General features: G+C 36.0%; 1 protein-coding gene across 2 annotated transcripts in view; it reads right to left on the bottom strand.

Annotated features, from left to right (window-relative positions):
• Positions 1-1,265: 1,265 nt before the first annotated feature.
• Positions 1,266-25,604, bottom strand: part of Mrtf (Myocardin-related transcription factor) — a 161,048-nt gene continuing 136,709 nt past the window's right edge. Inside the window, exons 4-5 of one of the 2 annotated variants that reach the window (XM_036370966.2) lie at positions 11,090-11,155; positions 1,266-7,140 (exon numbers count right to left, since the gene is read on the bottom strand). In XM_036370966.2, coding sequence (XP_036226859.2) covers positions 2,174-7,140; positions 11,090-11,155 — 5,033 coding nt within the window. In that variant the 3' untranslated portion in view covers positions 1,266-2,173. The remainder of the gene's footprint in view (positions 7,141-11,089; positions 11,156-25,604) is intronic. The other variant, XM_070111304.1, reaches the window with a different exon arrangement.

The raw sequence follows: 25,604 nt of genomic DNA, 5'->3' as shown, positions 1-25,604 counted from the left end.
TAAAAATATTTATTAGATTAACAAATTAACTGGCATTTTATAGGTTAAAACATAATAATTTCTTTATAATTTCTAGTATAAATGTATTTGCATTTTACCATTTCAAACAAATGTTCATGCATAAAGCATAATTCTACTTTAAATCGCTTAACTTTAATCGCTAGTTTTAGTTTATTTTTTAAATGTTATTTTATAAAATATAATATATATTTTCATATACTAAACTAACATGGCCTTGTCATTGTTGTAGCAACAATATTTTGAATTTCACAAACTTTTTTATATTTTTTATTAAAATTTTATATATAATTTGCACACTATGAGCGAAAAACTTGCTATATTTTAGTTAAAAATTGCATTTGCCGCAAAGAAATAATGAAAAGCAAATAAAATAGCAAATACTTACTTCAAAAAAGGCTTTTTCTTTCCTACAAGGAAATACTTTTCACACGATTTTAAATATTAAATTTGATAAAATTTATGACTATTACATTTTCTGCTAATATATAATAATTGTAGTTTAATCGTTACAAGTTTTTTTTTTTTGTTCTTTATGCATAATTTTTATTATGCATGCGCGTTATTAAAGTAAAATATTTAATAATAATGTAATTAAATATTTCATTTGTATATTTCTTAGTTAAAATGTTACATTTTGTGATTTTTAATTTAATTTTATATATTAAAAATAATGTATATGCATGTATTTTGTATGTATATATGTAAGTTAAAAAGGTATTTTTTTTTTGTTTTTCTATGGATTATGTGTTTTTGTCATTTTTCAATTTTTTTTTTGCCTTAGCAGTTGAAAATTTAATTTAAATATTTAACTATTTACAATTTTTCATAATTGTTTTATATTAAACTTAAATAAAAGAATGTGTATGTTGTTGTCATGCGCTGTATATAACGGCAACAGAACATACATGTGACATGCTGAGGGCGGAGCGGAGCGGCACGACGTAACAAATGAAAGGCGCTTCCCAAGTAAAATGATAGCAAAGTTGTTGTTGTTGCAGTTTTTTTAAATCATTTATTGTTGTTGTTGCTTTTAATAACTTCTCTTTTCTTCATTACTACATTGTCATTGTTGTTTTTGAACTTGTCACACATAACAAATGAAATATGTCGTTGTTGTATTCTTTTTCAATTTGTTGTTGTAAAAAATAATGCTACTGCCATACAAATATTGCCTGCCTTCCGCTTACAAAACCAGAAGCTACCCCAACTGTGCTCTTCTTCACACCAACAAGCGCACCAAAAACACACTAAACTATTTATTTTTGTTAAAAAAAAATTTCTTTACATTTTTAAAATTTATTTTATTTTTGGAATGGTCTTAATTACTTTCACTACACAATGCATGTCTTCGTCGTACATTTAAATGTTTCTTTTGACTTTTGTTACACTACTCCACCACCAGTTGGGCGTCCACGCTCTCCCACACTCTTGACTGCACACTCTTCTCTCTTTCCTCTCTCGCTGTACGGCTATAAAATAATAATTTACACACTTTCACAAACATTATCGACTTGGCTTTCATATGGAAATTCGCGCGTTTACATATTTAAGCGCCATTTTGTTTTTTATTTTTGTTGTTGGTGTTTTTGTTAAATTAATTTTAAATGCATTTTCTCAAAGTAGGGGTCTCCATTTGATAGTTATCATAATGAAATTGTAGAAAAAAGAGGAATAAGTTTGAATGTACATATGTATATATGGTTGAGAGCGTAGTGATAATGTGTGTGAAAGTATGCCTTAAAAAACCGATAATAAAACACCGTTATATGACTGTGGAACTCAACCTACACTCTAACGGCAGCATTTTAGCGCTTGTGTATGCGCATATTAATTGTCTAATAAAGACACACACACAAGCCCACAAATACTTCCACTGCCATTGCCCCCTGCGGCCACACCGCAACCATGCACATCCTGCCGCTCAGAGCGAAAGCTAGCCACAATGCCATTAGCATTAATTCAATTTCCTGTACACAAACGCGTTGGTCAGCGCGCACACTTCCGTTACCGAAAGTGGACCGTGAATAATAGCAACAACAACAATAGCCGACCGAAGTAGGTAAACATGTTGTTTAATTTTCACTCGACCTTCACCAGCGCTGTCCCACACAATTTTAAGACATGTAGTTTAATTGAGTTCTGGCCTTACCGTTTATACAGCAAAATCGCCCTCACCCCAGGACATCTTATAATCATCTATATTGAACAAATCTAAGATGTCACCGGGCGTGCCAAAGCCGTCACTAACCGCCGCTGTCATTGCGCTCTCACCCATGCCGCCCAAGCCCATCATGTTGCTGCCATCACTGAGGCCACAAATGGACATTTGATCACCCATGCCCATGGAGTTGGAGTTGTTCGCCTGCATGCCACACGTGGAGGAGCTGGCAGCTGCGGATGATGGTGTGCCATTACCCAGACTGACGCCACTCACCATGCTACCACCGATGCCCAGTCCCATGGAGGTTTCACCATTTACCAGGCAAACGCTGTTTAGCATGCCGCTGCTGCCGCTGTCACCGCTGCCAAATGGATGTGGCGGTGTATTGATGTTGGAATCCGGCGAGAATGCGGAAAAGCTGAAGGAGCCTAACGGGTTCTCGAAATCATCGCAGACATCCATAGGGGTGGCGTTGAAGTCATTATCGCTGTGGTTGTGACTGTGCGTGCGCGCATCGGTGTCATGCAGGTTGAGACCTGGGCCGCCACTGCTGCTGTTGACCTCACTGCCGTTGCCGTTGCTGCTCAGGCAATTGTTGTTGTGGTTGTTGTGTGGACTGCCTGCGTTGCCACTTAATATGCTGTGATTGTGTGAGAGATTATTAGTATTATTGTTGTTGTTGTTGTTGGCGATGCCTTCTTGCTCGCTGACTTGCGCGAGCTGCGCCACAAAGCTCTCGGCATCGAAATCCACATCAGCGGCACTTAACACGTCACGTGCGCAATTGTTGTGTTGCAATTGATGGTATTGCTGCTGTTGTTGCTGTGATTGTTGATGACTTTGCTGTTGCTGTTGTTGTTGCTGCAATTGCTGTTGTATAAGCTCATTGATCGATGGCTGCAAGCTCGGATTCATGTCACGCCGCAGCCCATTTAGCGTATGTGTGGCAACATTGGCTGCAGTCGAAGCCGCCACCGCCGAGTCGACGCCATTGGCGTTCTTGCCGTCACCGCTGGAATGATGCAAGTGCTGTTGGTGAGCAGAATTAAGACCGGCGCCACCGTGCGATGTGAAATTACTTGCATCATCACCGATATCCATCTCCAACTGTTGCGACATCAACTCGAACAGCTCAAATTCATCAAAGTGATTAAGCTTGGCATCCGGACTACCAACATTGTGTGACATAACCAACTTCTCGGGTGAATTGCTCGCCTTGCTCAGCATGTCATGATGCGTAGGCGACTGATGTTGTTGCATGTGTACGCCAGGCGTAGACGATTTTGGCGGCGGTGTGGAATGGTGTTGCTCCAGGAATATATCCAATGTCTTAGCTACGCTCTCGGCGTCAAGGTTTGCGTCTGGCTGTAATGGCGAGGCCATGTCGATGTTGTCAATGAAGCCGCTGTGTAGTGAAGAATTGATGGCATTAGACGGCATATCGCTGCCGCCGTCGCTCAACAGCTGAAAAACGCTGTCAATGTCACGTTGCGCCTGCTGTTGTTGCTGCTGTTGTCCACTAGGTGTTGTGTCCATCGGTTGCGTTGGCATGGTGCTCTCCGGCATTGGGCTGCTGCGTGGCTCCTGTTTAGGCACGAGTGCGCCCGATGCGGCCAGCACGTCAGCAGCGGTTTGCAAGTTTGTGTTGGGGTTGAATATCAAATTGCCGCTCATGTCTGTCATAAGCGCATTGCTGCCGCCTGGAGTGAGCGGTGTCACGGGGGTGATGGGCTCCAAAACGCTCTCGGGTAGGTCACCCTGCTTGACGAGTATATCCAGCACATTTGTGACTTTTTCAGATTTCATCGGATTTTTGCGTTTGCTGGTCGTCTGTGTAGTCACAGAATGAGTGGGCGCATGCGGCGTATTCCGTCCGGTATTGGGCTCTTCTTTGATTTTAATCTGCGCTAGATTTGCTTTGGCAGCCAGTTGCTTAGTTGCCTCCTCGTATTGTGGGGGCGGCGGCGGTGGCGGCGGTAGATTGTGTGGCTTAATGTCCAGCTGTATGATCTGCTGTGTGGGCTGGAAGAGGCGATTGTGATATTGATGCTGCTGCTGCTGCTGCTGTTGTTGTTGTAGTTGTAATTGTTGCAACTGTTGTTGTGTAATCACCGGCTTCGCTTCGATCAGCTGATGCTGTGGCTCGTGCCCGGCTGGCGTAGCGATAGGAAAGAGTATGCTCGGCAATGAGCTCGTGCGCTGATGTCCATTCAACAGTTTCTTAGTAGCTGGACTGGCGTTGGCAAGCGAAATATTGCCAATTGTATGCGCTGTCATATGCTGATCGTTTAGACCAACCAGAAAGATCGTCTGATTGCCTTCGTTCCACACGAGTCCCAGATTATTGTGCGTCTTCGCCGTCAACGGTATTTGATTAGCGAGTATCGTTGTTGTTGCTGCGCCATTGTTTGTATTGGAAGCATTTGTATTGCACTTATTCATGGCATTGTTGTTGGAATTCTTTTGACGCGCCGCATTCGGCAGCTTCTTCAATTCGTCTAGTTTCGCCGGTGTGGCGGTCGCCGTCACGGTTGGAATGAGTAAAGTTTGTGTCTTTTGCGTGGTGGTGAGTAGACGCAGTTGCGCCTGCGCCTGCGCCTGTACCTGCGCCAACGCTTGCGCCTGCACTTGTTGGGCGTGTTGTTGTTGCGCTTGCGCTTGTGCTGCGGCCGCCGCAGCAGCAGCTGCCTGCTTTTGTTTCTGTATTTTCGCCTCGAGTTGCTGCTTCACCACCATTTTCTGACTCATCGCTTGCGGTGTCACTGCTGTAGTGTTGTTATTGGCGACGGCTTTGTGCGCGGCCGCATTTGTGGCATTCGCCTTGGCGGCATGCGTTTTGACCGTGACTACCTTAGTGGCTGGCAACGTTATATTCTCTTTTATCTGCGGCAACACGGCGAGCGGCGCGCAATTTGGTGTGGTTGTGGTAGTGATCAGCGTTATCTGCTGTGTGGGCAGGGCGTTCATCACCTGTGCGCTTACTGTCTGTTGCTGTGGGTGCTGCAAGTGCTTCTGCTGTTGCTTCTGTCGCATCTGCTGCAACTCTTGCTGGGAGCGTTGCAGTTGACGCTGCAACTCATCGATTTGGCGCTTTTGTTCGCGCACCAAGTCGTCGTTCGTTAAAATGATGGTAGCAGCCTGGGATTTCGGCTGCAATATGGTTTGTAGCGGCATCGGACGCGGCGAATCTACTTGCTGTACTATGTCCATTTGCTCATGCTCTAGATTACGGCGCTCCGGTGACATTGCAGCGGGGTGTGGTGAGTTGACAATCATGGGAACGGGCAGCTCAGCGTTCACCGCTGTGTTGGTGGCGTCCATAGCTTCAGCGCCTGCAGTGGAAATCATCTCGGATGAGGTTGTGGAAGCCGGTGTGTTTACAATTGTTGAGCACTCGGTAACGTCAAGCGGTAAATATGGTTTGAGACGCTCTATCAGTTGTGGCTTGGGACCCGACACGGGCAGATTACGTCGTTTTAGGTGCATTTTTAAATCGGAAACCTTCATCTTTTCCAGGCGTGAGAAATCTGTTACAGAGCAGGTAGACTCAGCGTAGCTCGTGGCTGGACTCGGTGGTATGGAAGAAGTGACCGAAAGTGCCGGCGATGGTAGCGGTGGTGGACGTGGCGTGGAAATTATGGAAAATGTCGAGTTAGCCGGTGATGCGGTACTACTTGCGCCATCACTCACCGCTGTAACGTTGGACAAGGGTGTCGTTGGGGCTGGTGAGGGCAGCGCTGTTGAAAGTTTTATGGTTGTTGCTGCTGTTGTTGCCGCTGTTGTATTCGACTTAGCCACTGTCGCGACCAAACCACCATTTGCTGAACCATTGGCGTTTGTGCCTGCTGCTGCGGCACTGGCCGCTGGCACTATAGATTGATTTTTGTTGAGTGTCTCAAGAAATTTGAGCAAGCAATTCTGTTGTTCCAACATTAGTTGGTAGGATGTCTCCTCGGGTTGGCTGCTTTCGCTGCTTAATTTCTGTGATGCATTCGGCGGTCCCTTATACTCGTGAAACTTAATTGTGCGCGCCTTACAGGCCGGTTTAGACTTTGATTTCTTGCGGTTCTTCTCCTTGCCCGGTGCATCCGATTTCGCCAGCGATAACTGGCAACTCAATGGCGGTAGTGATGTGAGTGTTTGTGGTGGCGAAGCAATGGAAGATAGTGGACTCAGTGTCGATGTGGTCGATATTAGCGAAGCTGGCGAGGAGACCATCGACAAGAAGCTACCTCCAGGGCTAGCTGACGGTCCAGCCACCGACTGGCAGAGTTCCTCAAAGAGATTCGCAGTTTCTTGTTTCACCTGTACGCTACTGGCGATAGACACCGCTGGCGGTGGTGGTGGCGGCGGCGGTGGCACTGCATTAACTTTTAATGCTGGAGCACTATTCTGTAAGATCGGAGCAGATGTCACGACCACCTGGCCACCGCTAGTAGGTATGGTGAGCGCAACTGTCACAATGCCTGCCGAAGCAGCAGCCGCTTGCAGCGCATCGCCAGCGCCGTCGCATGCAGCTTGCTCATCAGCGCGTGGTGGCGTCTGACGTGTATCGCTTTCTGAGCTCTGTGAGTCCTCTTCGTATGTCACATAACTGTGTGGATGCTGTGGTCGCGTTAATAGACCTTCACTTGTTGCTTTGAATGATACTAAACCTTCTTTGACAATTTTCTCAATTGGTTTTTCTGTATGTAAGATATTTTTCTTGATGAGCTCGAGCGGTCCGGGCCGGTGCTGAATCTGTGAGTTCAGCTGGTCGGCTAAGCGCGCTTTCTTTAGCATGCGCTGTTTCTCCGCCAAGCTCGGATCGATATGACACTCATCTTCTTCCAATATATGACGTCGCTCCAGATCTTCCCGATTCGGACGCTGTTGTATTTTTGCCTTCAACAAATCGCTGGTCTTGGCACGCTCCAGCTGTTTGCATTGCTCGTGTATGGCGGGTGAGGTTTTCAAGGCTGCAAACAAAAAATGTGACATGAGTATATGTATGTATATATTTCTATGAAAAAGTGAAGTATAATATTCTGCGAAAAGTAAATACGCTTAAAATTTAGCATAGTTTTCTACAAAGAAAAATACCACATTTATTATGCTAAGTGCTTTGGAAGTAAAGCTCGGTGCTTCTTTCATCTTTCTACTCATTCTCATACATATGTATAACACTACGCCTGAAAATATGCACTGCCAATCACAAATGCCCAAAGCGTTAATCTCCCCATCAATCGTTTAAATAAAGATATACTTGTATTCGTATTTGAATAAGGAGGTAATGTAGGCAAGAAAAGATGGCGGCGGTAATTTAATTCAAATTGAATACGAATTTTATTTATGTACACATACATTTCGTTTGTATATACTCCAAAAGTGAAAGCTTCGCAGTTTTTTACCTTTATTTACATAACCGTCTACGATGTCTGCCACAGAAGAGTGCCTGCCAGATTCCAAAAGCTGAATAACATTTATAGAAAGAGTGATGAGAAATATTGATAAGAAGAAAAGAGAAGTGGTGCTAACATTGGAGAGGGCAACGGCTTAACCCCACTTTAAAAGCCAATTTAAAATTTGAAGATAGATAAATATTGGATATATTTTAAAAGACATTATTAGGAGAGTTATATCATATCACTAAGCACTGACATTATTTGAGAAGACAAATATATCGCTTATCGAGGGACTGCAATTCTAGTTCGGAAAATCTATAACAGATACTAAATCCGTTCGGTTTTTCTATCAAACTGTTTATAAAACTCTAATTCCAACTTTGACATATATTTCTATGTTCAATATAGTTTGATTATTGGTTGATTATTATTGACACATTGAGGTGGATCAACAATTTTCTGTATAGATATGGCCTGTGAATAATACATAATTCTACATCATTTAGAAAGTGTATACATACTCCAGCCGTCTTGTAATATAATAAGATCATTGAGAGTAAAACTCTAAAGCATTCATGTAAAAAATATCTAAAGAAGCTTCTTATATTATATTGCATTAAAACAGAAACTATACAAAGTAAGTCCAACGCTACAGAATACGAAAGAAATCCTTCTGAGGAGACATAGCCTACATGTCTTGGCTGATGATTTAATCCATACTTCTGAAGAACAAACGGAATGAAAGACAATCGTCTTAGCTTACCAAACGACACCTAAAGAAATAGATTACCTTAAATAAGAAATGAGGTCGGCGACACAAAAAAACATGCACAATTTTAAATAATACAATATATTCACATAATATGTGATGAAGTCTAACAATGTAAAGAATTTAAAAACTACTCAACCAAACTAGGCGCCAAAGTGAACATTTTGGGACATTTATTTTTACCCTTTAAAATTTCATAAACTAGTATTTTTCTCAATGGGGGGTTTTATGTATTTAGCTAAATGGCTTGGAAAACAAATGTCAACCAAAAGACTGGCAGCAAAATATTGTACATATTCTAGGTAAAAATATACATGCAGTATTCGCGCTGTAATGATTTTTTAAGATTTTTAATATTTTGGTAATTAATTGTAAGATTTTTTAATAACGCATTTGCTACACGTATTTCGGTATGATATTATAGGATTTTAAAGAGGACATCTAAGATATTAAGCCAATACAAAGATTTGTTTCGGAGTCGTTGATCTTTATTTAATATTGCTTTGTTCAGAAGTTTATATATTCAGGCTACTGTATGAACTATATTAACTTTATTTAGAAATTTTCAGAAGATAATTCGATTGAAAAAGGCGATAGGTTTCAAGAAACCTATGAACGGACTGAATTCATGACATAAAGGCGTTCGGTTCATTAATAGGCAAAAAAAAATTGTATTTTTTTTCAATTTTTATTTTTAGAAAAGGAAAAAAAAAGAAAAATTGATTTTTTTCCGATTTAAACCTAATACTTAAAGTAATTCTTATATTTTCGCGAATGTCAGTCATATATTAAATGGAATATATTTAAGTAAGTTTCCTCGATAGTATAGCAGTCAGTAAGATAAATATATGTTTTTTAAGAAGGGTAATCCATTTCAAGGTGACCTAGTGTTTAAAGAAAAAACACAGAAAATTCAAATTTAATGAGGGAATGTTTATTATCATTCGAAAGAACATTTTTTGGTATGTATTTTTTGAAGATTATCTCTTTCAAATGTTGCTCGCGGCTTTCATCAGATGATCCATCCGTTGTGCTCAATTTTCAATGACTCGTTCGAGCATTCCGACTGGTAACTGCCGAATGACACATGTGACGTTTTGCTCGAAGCCTGCATCGAAGCGGGATTGTCCGTATAGACTTTGGACTTTACATATCCCCACAGAAAAAAGTGTATCACATGATCTTGGTGGCCAAACGACCTGCCCAAAACGTGAAATTATCTGCTCACCGAAGAAAAAAAACTAAAATAAATCCATTGATTGATGCGATATGTGAGAAGTGGCATTGAAACCAAATGTCGCTGAGATCATGAGCATCAATTTCAGGAATCAAATAGTCAGTTATCATGGCGCGATAACGGTTTACAATTTTGCTTCTTTACATAGCCATTGAGCCAGATATGGGCATTATCGCTTAACAAAATTTAGCTAGAAAACGTCGGATCTTCTTGGAACTTTTCATGAGCCCTTAGAGGAGAGCGATATAGTTTGGAAAGGTCTAGCGGGTTTATTCTTGCAAAAGTTGTATTTTGTACACTTTCAATTTAAGATCTCGACGTACAATGCGGCAAGTCGTTCCATACGTCAGTCCGAATTGACTCTCCACGGTCTTCGTGTACACCCTCAGCTACGGCCGCTCTTTACTGCGTGCTGGACATGGGGTATTCGATCGAATCTTATCCAATAATGAATGTTGGATCCCAAGATGGATGATAGTGTTGCGAATAGTTCGCTCAGTAGGCCGATTATGTTGACTATAAGTTGAGCGAAGCGCGCGAAACACTTTCTTTACAGAACGTGAGTTTCGTATAAAAGTTGAACGATTTACAAACGTTGTTCAGGCGTAAGTCTTTTCATGGTGAAATGCCAAACAATACTTAACAAAAATAACATGACAGCTTGACACGACTCATGAGTGATTTGTCTAAAAAAATGCTATTGAAAAAGGTACCTTTACTTGGATCACCCGTTTTAATACTTCCAAATCCATATTACACTTTCTTTCTTTAAAACAAGCTTCTTTCCTCGATAGTATAGTGATGAGTATCGTAAAACGTGTAATATATAACACTTCTTACCATTTTCATTTTTTCCTCGAAGCATAATGGTGTCATAATATATGTCATGATATATAATATTTATCAGACAATACTTTCAACACCATATTGTGCTTCTTTTATTTGAAGAAAATGCGTTCCTAGCTAGTATAGGGGCAGTGACACAAAATATATACCTTATAACACTAAGCTCCGAATTATCCATTTATTTATTTGAAACAGTTTTTTTTCCTTGATAGTTTAGTGGTCAGCATCGTAATGCATGTATTATATAACCAGTACTATCTTTATTTTGTTATCCATAGCATGGCGGTCAGTATCATGACATATATATATACCAAATAATCCAAGTATTATACTTTCCAACTCCAAATTACACTCTTTTCATTAGCAGCAAATTTCTTTGCTCGATAGTATAGTGGCCAGTATCAACAGCAAAACTTCAACTTAGCCTAAGTATCTACCAACACCAAACAAGAGACTTATTTAATGGAGGCCTACAAATAGAGCATTACAGATACAGCATTCATATTACATACAAGTATATAGCCGGATGATATATAATATATGTATAATAATATACCAAACAACTACCACCATACAAAATTTACTACAATGCCAAACAAAACAATACATTTGTCAAAAGCAAAAGAAATAAAAAAAAAGAAAAAACACTGTACGGTACTGTAGATACTTACGTGGTATGATTCCCTGTTCGACGAGCTGTGAATGTGGTCGTCTCACCATTAATTTCACTTTAAGCGCTGCATCGACCAACCAAATCGTAACCACATATCACAGGATTTGCGTTGTAAGCCAAGTCACAAGTGACCGGTCAGCGAGCATGAACATTTTCATGTCATTTGTTGCATTTGATGTAAGCGAAAGCGACGAAAAGCAGCACATTAATATAAGAGAAGAAAGAAAAAATAGTAATGTATAAGTTAACATAAGCTGTTACACAAGAGACTTGTGAAATAAATAGTTGTTGCTAAAATATAGTGTTTGTAGACAACGGAGATACAATATGGGAGTACCTGGACCAGTTGTGCGCAGTACATTTAAGAGCCGCTATAAACCGAAACTGCGGACGTAGTGAAACGGAAGTTTCAGTTTCTTAAATTGCGGTAAATACAATAATAACAATAAACATTTGACGTGCATCAACGGATTTGTGTGGAAGTTTACAAATAAAGAAGACTTTCAGCGGGATTTTGCACAAATTAAATTACAAAACTGAAAACATTGAATTCTGAATTTTGACATCCGCCCAAACGGCATCCTGACAACACAATAACAATAAACAAATACCACCGCCCTTACAATTGCACTCAGGCACAAATAATTTTGCAAACAGTAGGAGCGTAAGTAACCGGAGAACACCAGCTGCGTAGGGTGACAAAAACCAAAGTCAAACAAACAGAACAAAAAATAAATAATATATAAAAACAAAAAGCAAAGAACGAAAAACGAAAAACGAAAAACACACAAAGTGATTTAAGTAAAACAAGAGCAATAGAACAATACAGAGAACAAAAGCAATGATAATATAAGTTTATGTGTGGATGCATATAAAAGAAGGCAAAATAATATTATGTGTGTACAGTAAAATGCAACCCTGCAAGGATGTGCCGGTAAAATAAATCGAAATATCAAAAACCAAACAACCTTTGAAAGCAGTCTGAACAATATTTCCAAAACTGAGGGGCTAGTTCGCGTATATACAGACAGACGTACGGATGGACAGACGGACATGGCTAAATCGACTCGGGTCGACATGCTCATCACTTACATACGTCGTTTTTTCGAAGTTTCCTTTTGCGTGTTACAAACTCCGTGGCAAATTTAATATACCCTATTCAGGATATAAAAATATTCAGTCAATAATAAAGACGACTAATTATATTAAAACAGGAATCACACTAAACTTAAGATCAATTATGATCCGGACTGCTCTATATATACCTATATCACTTGAAACACCGGTCTTTTGGGAAAGCAGAAGAAGGGTCCTAAAAATGTATTAAAAAAACTCTCGGCAAAGCGTTTTGAACCTTTCACCAAACTGTTTAGGTAAATAATTACGAATCCATTCAACTCGCCCGGATGACTGAAAGTATAACATTCAAAATGTTTTTATCTCAGTTTTGCGAAATCTCAAGAAAGTACCGACATGAATACACTTCGTTTACGTCCTGACAACTTTGAAATTATTTCGAGTCTTGCTTGCAGAAAATAACTTCAGCGGTTCAAAACAGGGTATTTCAGAAAAGTCGTTCAAAAAAAAAGTACGACAAGGATTCATCTTAAAGGGTTAGGAATAGTCAGAATTTTCCAAAAAAATCTTTGTTTTTTCGCATATTCTTAAAGTATAATATTTTAGAAAATCGTTAGTGTAAAACTTCAAATTCGTTTTTTTTTTTCAAAACTAGGTTTTTTGAGTTGGTGACCACCGTAAACCGCTCGGTAGATTTCAAAACAATTTATACAGTGCAATGTAAAAATAGTGCAATAGTGCATGTTAGAAGGATGTTTTTTTTTTAATTTCGACTTTTTATAAACAATTAACTGTTGAATTTTTCTCCGAAAATCTGGAAAAACTTTTTCTGAAGCCAAAGCCCGATTGATTTTATTTGAATCTCCTGGTATTAGTGATGGTCACTGCTAGGAGCTTCGGTTGGAACTGGATCAGGAAATGGTACACCTAAATGGACCCTTCGGGTGTTGAACAAACCATATGGCAGCGAGATTACCATATGTTTTGATGCTTTTTGCTGAGTATCAGAGCTCATATAGCGGACATTGTGCTTTATATATGAAATAACATCGGACACATCTATCCGAGTTGAGGAATATAGACAAATAGTTTTTTGAAACTTGGAACTGGAAATATTCTTGTTATGGGTTCAGTAAATTTATACAAGCTATCTCGATATAATCGAAGTTAGCAAATATGGAATAGCAAATAATAGCGCTGCTATTTTGAATTTGATGATATGATATTAAAACTAAAGAAAAAAAGGTCTTGTCATTGGATAACTTGTTTTATTTTCGGAGAATTGCCTTAGAGGGAAGCAAATGAAATTGTATCCAAAGCAAAAACTCACGTGAAGTTAGAGGTTAACATCATAAAGTCTTAGCTAAGACAACAATAATTTGTCACAACTGGGAAACCGCGATGACTGGATAACCAACACTTAATAATGCGCAAAAAACATAATTAATGGTGGGAAAAATATTAACAAGGGCAAGGCGCTGTACGTAGACGAAAACAAAAAGAAAGCTGCTGCCAACTGACTACCAATGAATAATCAGCACAGGAGTGAGAGCAACTGAAAGTAGGAGAACAAAAATTAAACGGAAAATTAAGGAATTAAAACGCAGTAAAATAAACGCGAACACATTTTAAGGCACATAAAAACGCAGTAGGCGGTAGTGACGAAAATAAAAGCAAACAGACCTAAGTTTAGACCGATTTGAAGGCGGCGTTGATTTGCGCCACAGTCAGTGTCAAGTTTTAATTTATTTATTTAAACTGCGTGAAAGTAGAGTCGGTAGGAAAAGACAAGTCTGCAACCGCCGCTGTTAGTTATATGAGCCAGAGGACGACAAGCCGTGGCCTTAATAAACAGCCTAAATGAATGTGAGAAGACGAAAAACCGCCTAGAAGTTCATACTTTTAGGACGTACTAAAATAAACAAATGTAAATAAAACGCGCTGAGGCCGCCAATTTTATGACAAGGCGCAAAAGCGTTAAATGAAATTAACACATATTTTTCAAGCAGCTTGATGAGTTTATGAAATTGAAATTAATGCGCTTCAGTATAAGGAATTTCACTTCAGGAGATGTTTACTGCTTCAAATTAAGCTTCCACAGACTTTTAGCGATGTTTAATTTTATAAGCTAGTGAATATTTGTTAAATTGTATTAAAAAAATTGACATTTTAGACTAGTGAAAAATTTTGTTTATCATACGTCATGGAGCACTTAAGAGTATTGCAGACTTAAATGTGATTTTTGTGCTCCTTTTTAAATGTGTATGCCTGGAAAGATATGCCTATAATAATCATCAGCAGAAAGTTTACAAAATACTTGCATACACATTATTTCCCCCAACTAGTATTTGCGAGCTTGTAATTCTCAACCATAATTAAAACTCGATTTATCGCATATTCGGAAGGTTATAAAGCGTACAATAATTGAAAAACTCCAAAGAAACTATTATTTTGAGCAATAACAATAACTTTTTTTGAAACACTGTACGAATTATTTGATAAAATTCACACTAGCGTCCACGTAATTCTATAACATTCTACTTCCTTTTTGCTCTTTTGAATTCATTCACCAACTTTTACCATATATATTTATGTATGGTCGATGTGTGCGATTTTGAGGCACATGTGGCACATACATATTTTGTGCTCGTTAATAATAAGATACTCTTGACAAAGTAATGAACAAAGAGGATAGAAATATTCACTCTTTGGAAGTAAAAGAAGCAAATCAAGTACTTAAGTAGAAAACTTAACCCCAAGAGGGCTTGTGGCGTCAAATGAATAAGTGTGTCAGTGTAATAATAATAAAGAAACCAACAAGAAAGCAATGAGGGGACAAAGCAAGAAAATAACATAAAGTAACTAAGGGCAAGTAGAAAAAAGTATTTAAATATTGAAGTCTTCTAGATATTTACTATGTTACTACCATTATTGAGAAACTGCAGCGGGAGCGGTAGGTACTAGGGACTAAGTAGTGTCTATGTGAAAAATGTTGAGTTAAAAATGCAGAGAACGCACAGATAGAGAAAAATAAAGAAAACCGTTAGTCGGAGGACCTTTCCGCTACAATTAAGAGCCGATACTTGGATTGGTCTCGGTCTACACAAGGATTGCAAATAATGCATTAAAAAATAATTGAATTAACAAAAACCGGATTAAGAATTAAAAACAAGTTTTTAGTTTTGAAAAAGAATACCGGATTAAAAAATATAATAGAAAAATTTTAATCTCAAGCAAATAATTAAGAATTAAAAAAAGAATTTGTTTTGGAATCAACATTTTTTCGCGTTCATCAAATCAAAAAAAAATATTTTCAATTTTTAACCCCAAACATCTTGGATTGAAAAATAAAAATTTCCAACATCGGGATTAAAATATAAAAATTAAATTTTTAATTCCAACATTTTTATTCAAAATTTTCTGAATTAAAAAATTCGTAACCCTGGTCTAAACTTCATGTCCCTGAAATACTGAATTCCGATTCGTTCGTTGTCGTTTTTGATATCAACTCAATATATTAAATTAATTTCGATTGAGTTTATATCTCATTTGAGTGTGATTTTGGTATAATTTTAGCTTTTTCGAAGTAAAACATAGCAATAAAACTAAGTGAGCCTATGACCTTCAATATAAATTAATAATATACCAAAGTTGATTGTAATCCATTCACGATACGTCGAATAATGAGTTTGAACTCTTTCGCTAAATTTTTTAATATTGCCAACACCTGAAGGTATTTAGCCGGCTTTTGTCCTTGTAAGTTACGAGAGTATAGAATGTTCGGTTACATTCGAACTTAGTCCTTCCTTGTTGTATATAAAATCATATTACAAATAACATATATTATATTTGTCTTAGGAAATAGATTTAAAATCTGCAAAATATTTATTCTATAGAATAACTATCACTAATGTATTCTACTGAACAAATGCTTTATTCAATTTAAATAATTTTCTTAGAAATACTACACTTATGTTGCAGCAAAATATTTATTATTTGGCGTAAAAAATATACATTAACAGATATTATATATATTATTTGCAAACACAAATTTATAATGTAACAAATTTCCCCACAATATTATATATATCCGCCAATGGTGTGTATGATATATGTATATACATATATATATTTATGCATACGTATTCAGCATATTTTTTCCTCCACTCTAATGCATATCATTACATATTTTTATAAAAATCAGATTACATTCGCGTGAATGAACGACATATCGGCAAAGGCATACGTGTCGTATGAGCAACTTTATCAACATAATATCATATAACCGCCATTAACGGCGAATAAGCTAATTTGCACAACTAAATCGATTATAATAACCCACTTATTATACAAATATCTATAAAACGCTGCCAAACAAATGCGGAGAGCAAATGACAACAAATATTTCCTCATAAACACCAACAAAAAGCAGCGCTCCGAATTTCATAACATTTTCATGTGCAAAATGAGAAAATGCCACCAAATTATGTTTACAAACAACAAAAAAAATTAACATATAAACCTTGGTTTTAAATAAAGTACATTAAAAGCATTTCCAAACATTTACCCAATTTTTCATCAGGCGCCGAAAATGCCTACAAGCGTCCATGAATGGATTTTAATTAAATACTCTTGTATACACACACACACAAAAGCGCAGGCGGTCACACATACAGTTTGCGCCGTCACCAGCAGTGCGTAGCTCACAACATTTTGATGTGTGCCTGTCAAAAATGACGATGATGACAACCAGCTGGTGAGGTGCGTTGGACCAGCCGCCGATCGACCGTTCCTTTGCACATGACGCGCAGACACTTAATTACTCAGCTAAGTCGAAAGCGGAAGCTGTTTCGGAGCACAAAGGTTGCAAGTATATTATTGTACAACAAAATCAGCAACAATGCAGAAGAAAGCAAAAAAGAAATGCTGAAATGGTAAAATTGGGAACATAAAGTCATTACGTCGTATTTAGGCCAACAGCTAGACAAAGTGGATGTAGCACAACGACTATAACAATAACAACAAAAACATAAACGGTAGCAAATACATATGTACATATGTTTGTTTATTTAAAGTAGGACAAGGGGTTCGCTAAGTGCAAAAGTTGTGCGAAAACAAAAAAATAAGTTGTGTTTGGATATACCGTTATAACACATTTGTTTACCGCTAAAGCTATTCCTAAATATATATATATATATATATATATATTGTGCACAGTTTCATGAGTAATTATCTTTATTATTTTATCGCAAGAATTTTCTGTTGAGCTTCAGAAAACATGATGATTACTCTTCATCGGCTCGTCTTTTTCAAAGAAAACGTTACACGAAATTTAACTAGAAAAAAAATACTTGAAATTTCAAAAAAAAATGTCAGCATTCTAGGTACAGGGCCGAGCCAGAACAATATGTGAAATTAATTGTACAATTACTTTCTACAAATGACCCAAACGTCACCAATTTCGTAACCTACAAGAGTCATTCCTCAGGCAGGGTAATGAAATCCATCTACTGCAACGGAATTTAGTGACGTAACTAAACTCGTTACACTCACTGTAAGCAGATAAAATTTTGTGGGATTTTTTTATATAAATTAAAGAAGAAAACTTAGAAAGTTAGCACCTGTTCAATAATTTTTAATAGTAAAAAACCCCTAATTACATTTTTTATTGAATTTCTCGGATGACTTAAACTGAAATATTTAACCAAGCAGAAAAACTTATAAACTTATCACATGTTTGAAATTTTTTCGGAAAAAAAAATTAATTTACATAATCACTACCAACTGAAGCGAGTTAAGAAAGCTAACAGTTCAGTATATTTTTGTGAGGCTTGCCACCTATTCAAAAATATTGTTTAGTTAAAATTGTGAAGACAAATTAATTATTTTGAAATGGATACTATAAATTTCATAGTAAAAGTATTTTTTAAAGCGTTGCCACCTATTCAGAAAATATTGTTTTATTAAAATTTTAAAAGCATTGCCAACTTCTAAACAATCTTATTTTCTTTAAAAAATTTTGGGAAAAATTAATAATATATGAGAGTTGCCACCTATTTAAAAAATATTAAATTAAAATTGTAAAGCCAAATTAAAAATATGTTTTAAATGGTAAAGGTCTAAGAAGTAACAACAGTTGAAAACATTTTGGAAACAGTTGAAAACCTTTTCCACATATTCTATTCAACTGAATTGATAACATATACTTAATACTACCACTCAACTTCAAAGTAAAGCCCATGAGTATGGACTATACGCAAGACTTGTGTGTAAAAAGTAACGTTGCATTAATAAATGTAACGGCATCAACAGCTAATGTGCTTCCCCAAGAGAAAACCAATATTCATAAAAGTAAATATCTGTATGTAATATACATATGTGGCATTCGAATACCCAAATAAAATTCTGTTTCCTTTTTATGGACTATTTATATTTGTATTGATTACCCTGGCAGCAATGAACATATGAAAATTTATTTCCGAGTCAAAACCGAACAAACACACTCACATTGGCATTTACACGCTCGCGCGGGTAAGGTGGCCAGCATTGGCGCCATTTGCCAAAAACGTAATCGATTACGTGATTTACATGGCAGCCAAACAACAATAACAAATAAAAATGCAATAAGAAATTACAAAAATGCCAACAACAACAACAAAGTGAGCGCATTTTTGCGTTTATTTAGTTGCTAAACAAAATACGCTATACACACACGCACGTTTGCGTGTGTATGTATTGGAAGCGTCGTAAAATTAACGGTACATAAAAGTGTTGCAAGTGTGTGTGTGTGTGTGTGCGATAAACGGAAATTGATCAATGAAATTTGCGTTTAAAGACAATGTGAATTCAAAATTTCGAAAATTATAAACAAAATAATAAATTTAAAAATTAATGAAAATTTTAGTACAGAAAAAGTAAATTTACGTTTGAAAAATTCATTAACCAGATATTTATATTTAATGTGCTCGTTTCCATGCATACTGTTTGCGTGACATCAATACTCGATGGACTGCGAGGTGTATATTAGGGTGGAACTATTTTTATTAAGTTTGCCACGAAGTTTGTAACACCCAGAAGGAAACGTCGGAGACCCTATAAAATATATACATAAATGATCAGCATGATGAGCTGAGCTGATTTAGCCATGCCCGTCTGTCTGTCTGTCCGTCTGTCTGTATATATACAAACTAGTCCCTCAGTTTTTATGCTATCGATCTGAAATTTTGCACCTGTCCTGAACGGCCGATATCGGACCACTATAGCACATAGCTGCCATACAAACTGAACAATCGGAATCAAGTGTTTGTATGGAAAACTCCTTCATTTGACGAGGTATCTTCACGAAATTTGGCATGTATTATTAATTAAAGCATAAATCTAATCTCCGAAGAAATTGTATGGATCGGATGACTATAGCATATAGCTGCCATATTAACTGAACGATCGGAGTAAAGTGCTTGCGTGGAAAATTTTTTTATTTGACGAGGTATCTTCACGAAATTAAGCACGAGTTATTGCTTAAGGCAACAAATTATTCTCCACAGAAATTGGTCAGATCATATATCATATAGCTGTCATACAAATTGAACGTTCGGAATCAAGTTCTTGTAAGGGGCCTTTGTATTTGTGTATGGTATTATAGCTTCGGCGCAACCGAAGTTATCGTTTTTTCTTATTTTTATTTTATTTTACTAACATATGTAAATAATGGGTTTTTACGACTTGATAATCAAACATTAAAAATACGGTTGAAAAGTTTTTGAAGCAAACCAACAATTAATTTAAGTTATTAAATGAATCAAAATTTAACAGAACTTTAAACAGGTATGCGCTTTATGCAAAAATTTTTTTTTTCGATATAAAAACTGAGTTGCAATAATGTATATAAAAATTTGATTAAAATGTAGCACCACCCTAATGACAAAACTTTACACATATAAAGAAGTTATTATTTTTTCCTTCAATACGCTGATCATAAAAATAACTATGATGCCAATAGGCTAGAATTTCTCGGGGAATTCTTATAAATATTGTTTATATATTTATACAGGATGTCGAAAAATCTTTTTGTGTATATATTTTTTTTTATTAATTTTAAAGTTATTTTTCTTAACATATGGAAAACGCTTCAATATGTTTTGACATAACTAGTATTTTGAGTTTACCACAATGTTGTAGCACACAGAAGAAAACGTTGGAGATCTTATATGGTACATATACTCGTACATATATAAATGAACGAGCATGACGAGCTGAGTCGATTTAGACATCTTTTATTCGTCGGTCTATCCGTCCGGCGATCTAGTCCCTCAGTCTTGTAGATATCGATTGTGCACACGTCCTTTTCCCTCCAAGAAACTGCTGATTTGTTGAAAGCGCCGATATCGGACCACTATAGCATATAGTTAGCACACAAACTGAACGATCAAATACTAGCCCTTGTATAGAAATATTTTTTATTTAACAAAATATCTTCACAAAATTTGGCACGGATTAATTAATTAAATTTTTTTTTTACAGAAGCAATAACCTGAAATCTTAACCTCACTTTTGTTACTTTTCGTTACTTTTATTTGCAAGAACATTTTTCTTTCCATCAGACTTGACAGCTGCAGTCATTAACTGTACATAATGTGCGACAAATTTAGTTTTTATGAACAAAAACAATAAAACACTAATTGCTACAATTTTACCAATTCTTCGACAAGCCATAACTGCCAGTCGTTCCAAAACGAAACTGATATATAGACACTTATGTACGTGCTTAAGTGCTTATGTGCCGTGCTGAGTGTAAGCATTACAGCAGAATGCTTAGCACAAAAGTTCAGGCAAATTAAAAGTTTATTTTAATTTTCGCTAATGCTTTTGCTCTAAACATTCGTTAGCGACTTTGCGATGACCGCAAATATATGTACATATCCATGCGCAAATATCTACATCTATATATGGTATATATGTATATAGACGTATATATGTATATATTTTTATTACATATATACACTTTTTAATTGCACTTGGATATGTTTTACATGCACGAGTCGAGTAAAACTTGTAAATTATAAAAGTCTGCGGCAACGATACAAGCGAAATTGACCATAAAATTAAAAAAAAAAAAAATTTTCAATTTAAAAAGAATGTTTTAAAATATTTGGTTACAAATTTCAATTAAACGTACAATGACTGCAAGAAAGCGAAATATATACGAAGTATTTTTAAATTTTATAATCACGCCTAACGGGCTGTTATAAATTCCGAGCAGTATTAATAGCGCATTTTTTAGTATGCATTATCATATCATATTCTGAAATAATTATTTATCTTCAAATAAAGTCAAATGAAGCTAAATTGAGTTAAGTCAAATTACGTTAAGTCTTATTAAAATGACAACAAGAAGTCAAATAAAATTATGTCAGAAATATATTTAAACATTTTAATCAAATACACCTCAACGACTCTGGAAACAGCGTTTCGGGAAACAAGTGTTTAAAGTTTATCTGAGTTAAAAACTTCTTACCAAAATGGTCATATCTCCGCAGCTATTTGCCGGAGCAACATGAAATTTTCGGAACCCCTTAAATTAAATCAATTTAACTAAAGCTAGTTACGGTAAATTACGTCAAGGTTATGAACTACATAAATTTACAACTCTATTCTGTGCACTTACAAATTAATAAAATATTGATAATTTATCAAAATTTTTATCAAGTAAAAAGCGGTTTCTTATTTTATTTAACAAAATGTTGATAATTTATCAAGATTTTTATCAAGTAAAAAGCTTTTTTTAATTCTGTGCCAATCTTAATAAATATAAAGATTCAGAACGCAACTCTTCTCCCACTCATGTGTGGTGAACAAAATCAGGTAAACAGAAATTTTTTGGCATGAGGTGAGCTGTAAAAAGTTTTAAACTGACAGAACCCATATATTTAAAGGAGATTAGGTTTTTTGTTTATCATGTGGGGCCAGTTCATCAATGAGACAGCAAATATCACAAGTGAAAACAAAATTTTGCATAAACGTATATCACTACACGAAAATGGAACACACACGTAAACTTCTTAAGTAATGCGCACGATCCCTATGTTCGCCATTTTCATCTTCGTCTTCGGAAAAAAAAATAAGAATTGAAAAATGAAACATTTAAAGAAAAGTCAAATAGCGTTCACCTCTGTACAGACATGTATCAGAATTACACGTGAAATTAAGTAAAAGTTTACCTTAGGTAAGTCATGTAAAGTTACAGCAAAGGAAATTTAAAGATTCATTAAAACAACAACTTAAATTGTAATAAGACGCCGTTAAGTATACCAAGTTGCTATCTTTGCCTTTTGCCATGGAAACTCAGCTGTCTAAGATATATTGCACAGCCATGTGGTGATTGAACAGCAGATGGTGTCTCATCGCCTACTCTATCACTCAGCGGCTCTGAACCACCCACAAGGCGTCTGCACAAATGGCACGACGTGACTTACATATTTATTTTGACCGAAAAATGATAAATAGCATATGTATGTAGGTATATATATATGTATATATACACGTGTAAATAATTTAATCATATGCACCGATTTCAGTTGGCAAATTGCAATGACGGGCGGCGCTGGCAGCAAACCATATTTTATTAAAGCAATGAATTGCTGAAAATCCAAGTGCTTCCTTGCCTTGATGATGAGTCGAGTGGGTGTTTGAATTATGGGCGTAAATGAATATTATATTATATATGTATATACCTATATATAAATACATTTACTCATGTATGTATGACAAAAATCTTTGGTCCAAGCTGTCCGCTGCTAATGCTGTTGTCTAATGACAAAGATGTTTTTATTTGAATTCTCTGCATAACCTTATTTTCAGTGACTCGCTCACTACTGAGGATGCTGCAGGGGCTTTAGGTAGCTATATTTACGTATTTACATAAGACATTTAGTGTCATTTTAAATGCAAACTCATATTTGAAATATGCATGAGTAACGAAATTGAATTCATTTAAATGAAAGCTCAAAACTAAAAAATCTTAGAGCTCTGCATAACTAAATTCATGATTAAATTATTTGCTTGTGTACTAAAATACTCAATTATGGTTGAGGAACAGGAAGAGACAGGTTTACATCCGGCCTAAATGAGCAGCATTTTTCATAATTATTTAGGGAATGTTTTTTCCTACAACAACAAAACTGATTTTGACACTGTGGTATTGAATCCGCATAGAACTTTATTGGTAGCTTTAAATCCGTGAAATAATGAGTTTTGTCACCTAATCCGTTTTCTACCTTCCCTCTACCAGCTTCACTTCTCTAAAAGTGGTATCTGCAAAAATCGTAAGCTCGAAGAATAGTTCTCTTAGTACTCAACTGTAACCTATTGTACTTTCTTAAATTTAAAAATATACAAGAACATCATTGGCTGATCATTTATATATATATATTTTATAGAGTCCAAGTTTTTCTTCGGAGTTTTACAAAATTCTTGGCAAACTTAATATACCCTGTTCATGGTATAAATATACAAATAAAAAAAATTATTTCGAAAAGTACAATTTTTAAATTAAAACCCTTTTAATTAAAAAATAACCATTTTCGACAAGCTAAAAACTCTTAGAAGCACCTGAGACTAGAATACAGTTCAAATTCTGATAAACAAAAATAAAAAACATTTTTTGCAATTTATTGAAATAAAACGTGCCCAAATAGTTTTAAAACATGCCTTTCTCATCCTTTATACAACTTCTTCTTGACAATAATATGTCAGGAAAATCTGGTTTCAACCCCTTCTCAGCTCTTTGATTTTGACCTTCCATCAATTTGGTTTTTGCGAAAGGCAAAAAAAATTAAAATCTGTCAAGAGCATAAAAGAACTTAATAGACTGCAAACATATCAAACTTTTTGTGACGACGTACCCTTTGATTTTAGTTGTCAACAATATTGCATTGATTGCGAACTTTGCGCTAACGACACAACTTGAATTTGAATGTGAATTGAAAGGCCCTGTAGGAAATGCGGTTGCAAACAGTTATAACTTAGCATTTATTGAAGTAGTAAAATAAATTTTAATCGAAATGCAACGATAATGCAATTTAACGCTTCTAATTGACGTGTTGCACCAATCATTTTTCGCCGGTAAATAAACTTAAATTATGAAATAATAAATTGTTGATGAAAAAAGTTTCAACAACAGAAAAAACGTTAATTTCGGTTGCATCGAAGCTACGACGACGGATAGCACATGGACATGGCTAAATCGACTTAGCTCGTCACGCTCGATCATTTACATATATGTATTTACCTTATAGGGTCGCCGACATTTCCTTTTGGGTGCTACAAACATTGTGTTAAACTTAAAGTATCCTGTTCAGTTAATGAAAAGTGTGTTCGAAGTACTTCCGGTAGTACAGTTAAGTCTTTTTAAAATCAAAAATTAGTTTTCAATTATTATTTTTTCTATTTTATGGCATTTGCCAGTTATTGTGATTAAAATCGTTATATTTAATAGTAAAGAAAAAAATATTAAGAAGTTATAAGAAAAGTCTAATCGCCAATACTTTAGAATAATTATAATAAATTAAATTCGGCTACAACGAAGCTATAATACCTGTCCTCTAACATAAAAGTGTATAAAAAGATCTTTAACTTGATTTTGATCAGTCAGTTTGTCTGGCAGCTGTATGTATGCTATAATGATCCGATCTGAACAATTTTTAAGGAGATTGTAATGTTGCTGTATTCGATTTTTATTTGTTTTTTGAATTATGATTTTTGAAACTTGGTTATGATGATATTTTAATAATTAGTTATATTTTTACGATTTTATTGTTATTCTTCAAGACTATTGAAAGAAATTAAAATTCCAAAACATTTTGTAACTTTCCTTTTCCTATTGGGTACGTTCAAGTATTTTCTTCTAAAAGTATCGATTTTACTCGTAAAAACTGTTTAATACTGCTAAAAGTAGCAAGTAACATTGAAAAATTTCCAACAAACAAAAAAAACAAAAAATGTCGCAAACGGAAAACTGAACTAACGATGTTTAGACTCACAAACTTCTCAACGCACAAATACCGAATATTTAAGAAAAAAAACAAAAAGTGCTAAATGTTTGCGAATAACAGGCATTCGCAGCAACAAATACTATTAGGGGGACCAAACACCCAATTGAAGAAAGAAAAATAACAAGAAAAAATGTTAACTTCGGTTGCACCGAAGCTATAAAATCCTTCACAAATACAAAGGTGTCTTACAAGAACTTGATTCCGATTGTTCAGTTTGTATGGCAACTATATGCTATAGTGGTCCGATAGCGGCCGTTCCGACAAATGAGCAGCATCTTAGTGAGAAAAGAACAGGTACAAAATTTCAGAACGATAGCTTAAAAACTAAGCGACTAGTTCGTATATATACAGACAGACGAACAGACGGACGGTCGGAAGCTGGATATG

This window comes from Bactrocera oleae, chromosome 6 (genome assembly GCF_042242935.1).
Source record: "Bactrocera oleae isolate idBacOlea1 chromosome 6, idBacOlea1, whole genome shotgun sequence".
NCBI classification, from domain to species: domain Eukaryota; kingdom Metazoa; phylum Arthropoda; class Insecta; order Diptera; family Tephritidae; genus Bactrocera; species Bactrocera oleae.
The sequence above is the reverse complement of the archived record's forward strand: the minus strand, read 5'-3'. Positions and strand labels throughout refer to the sequence as shown.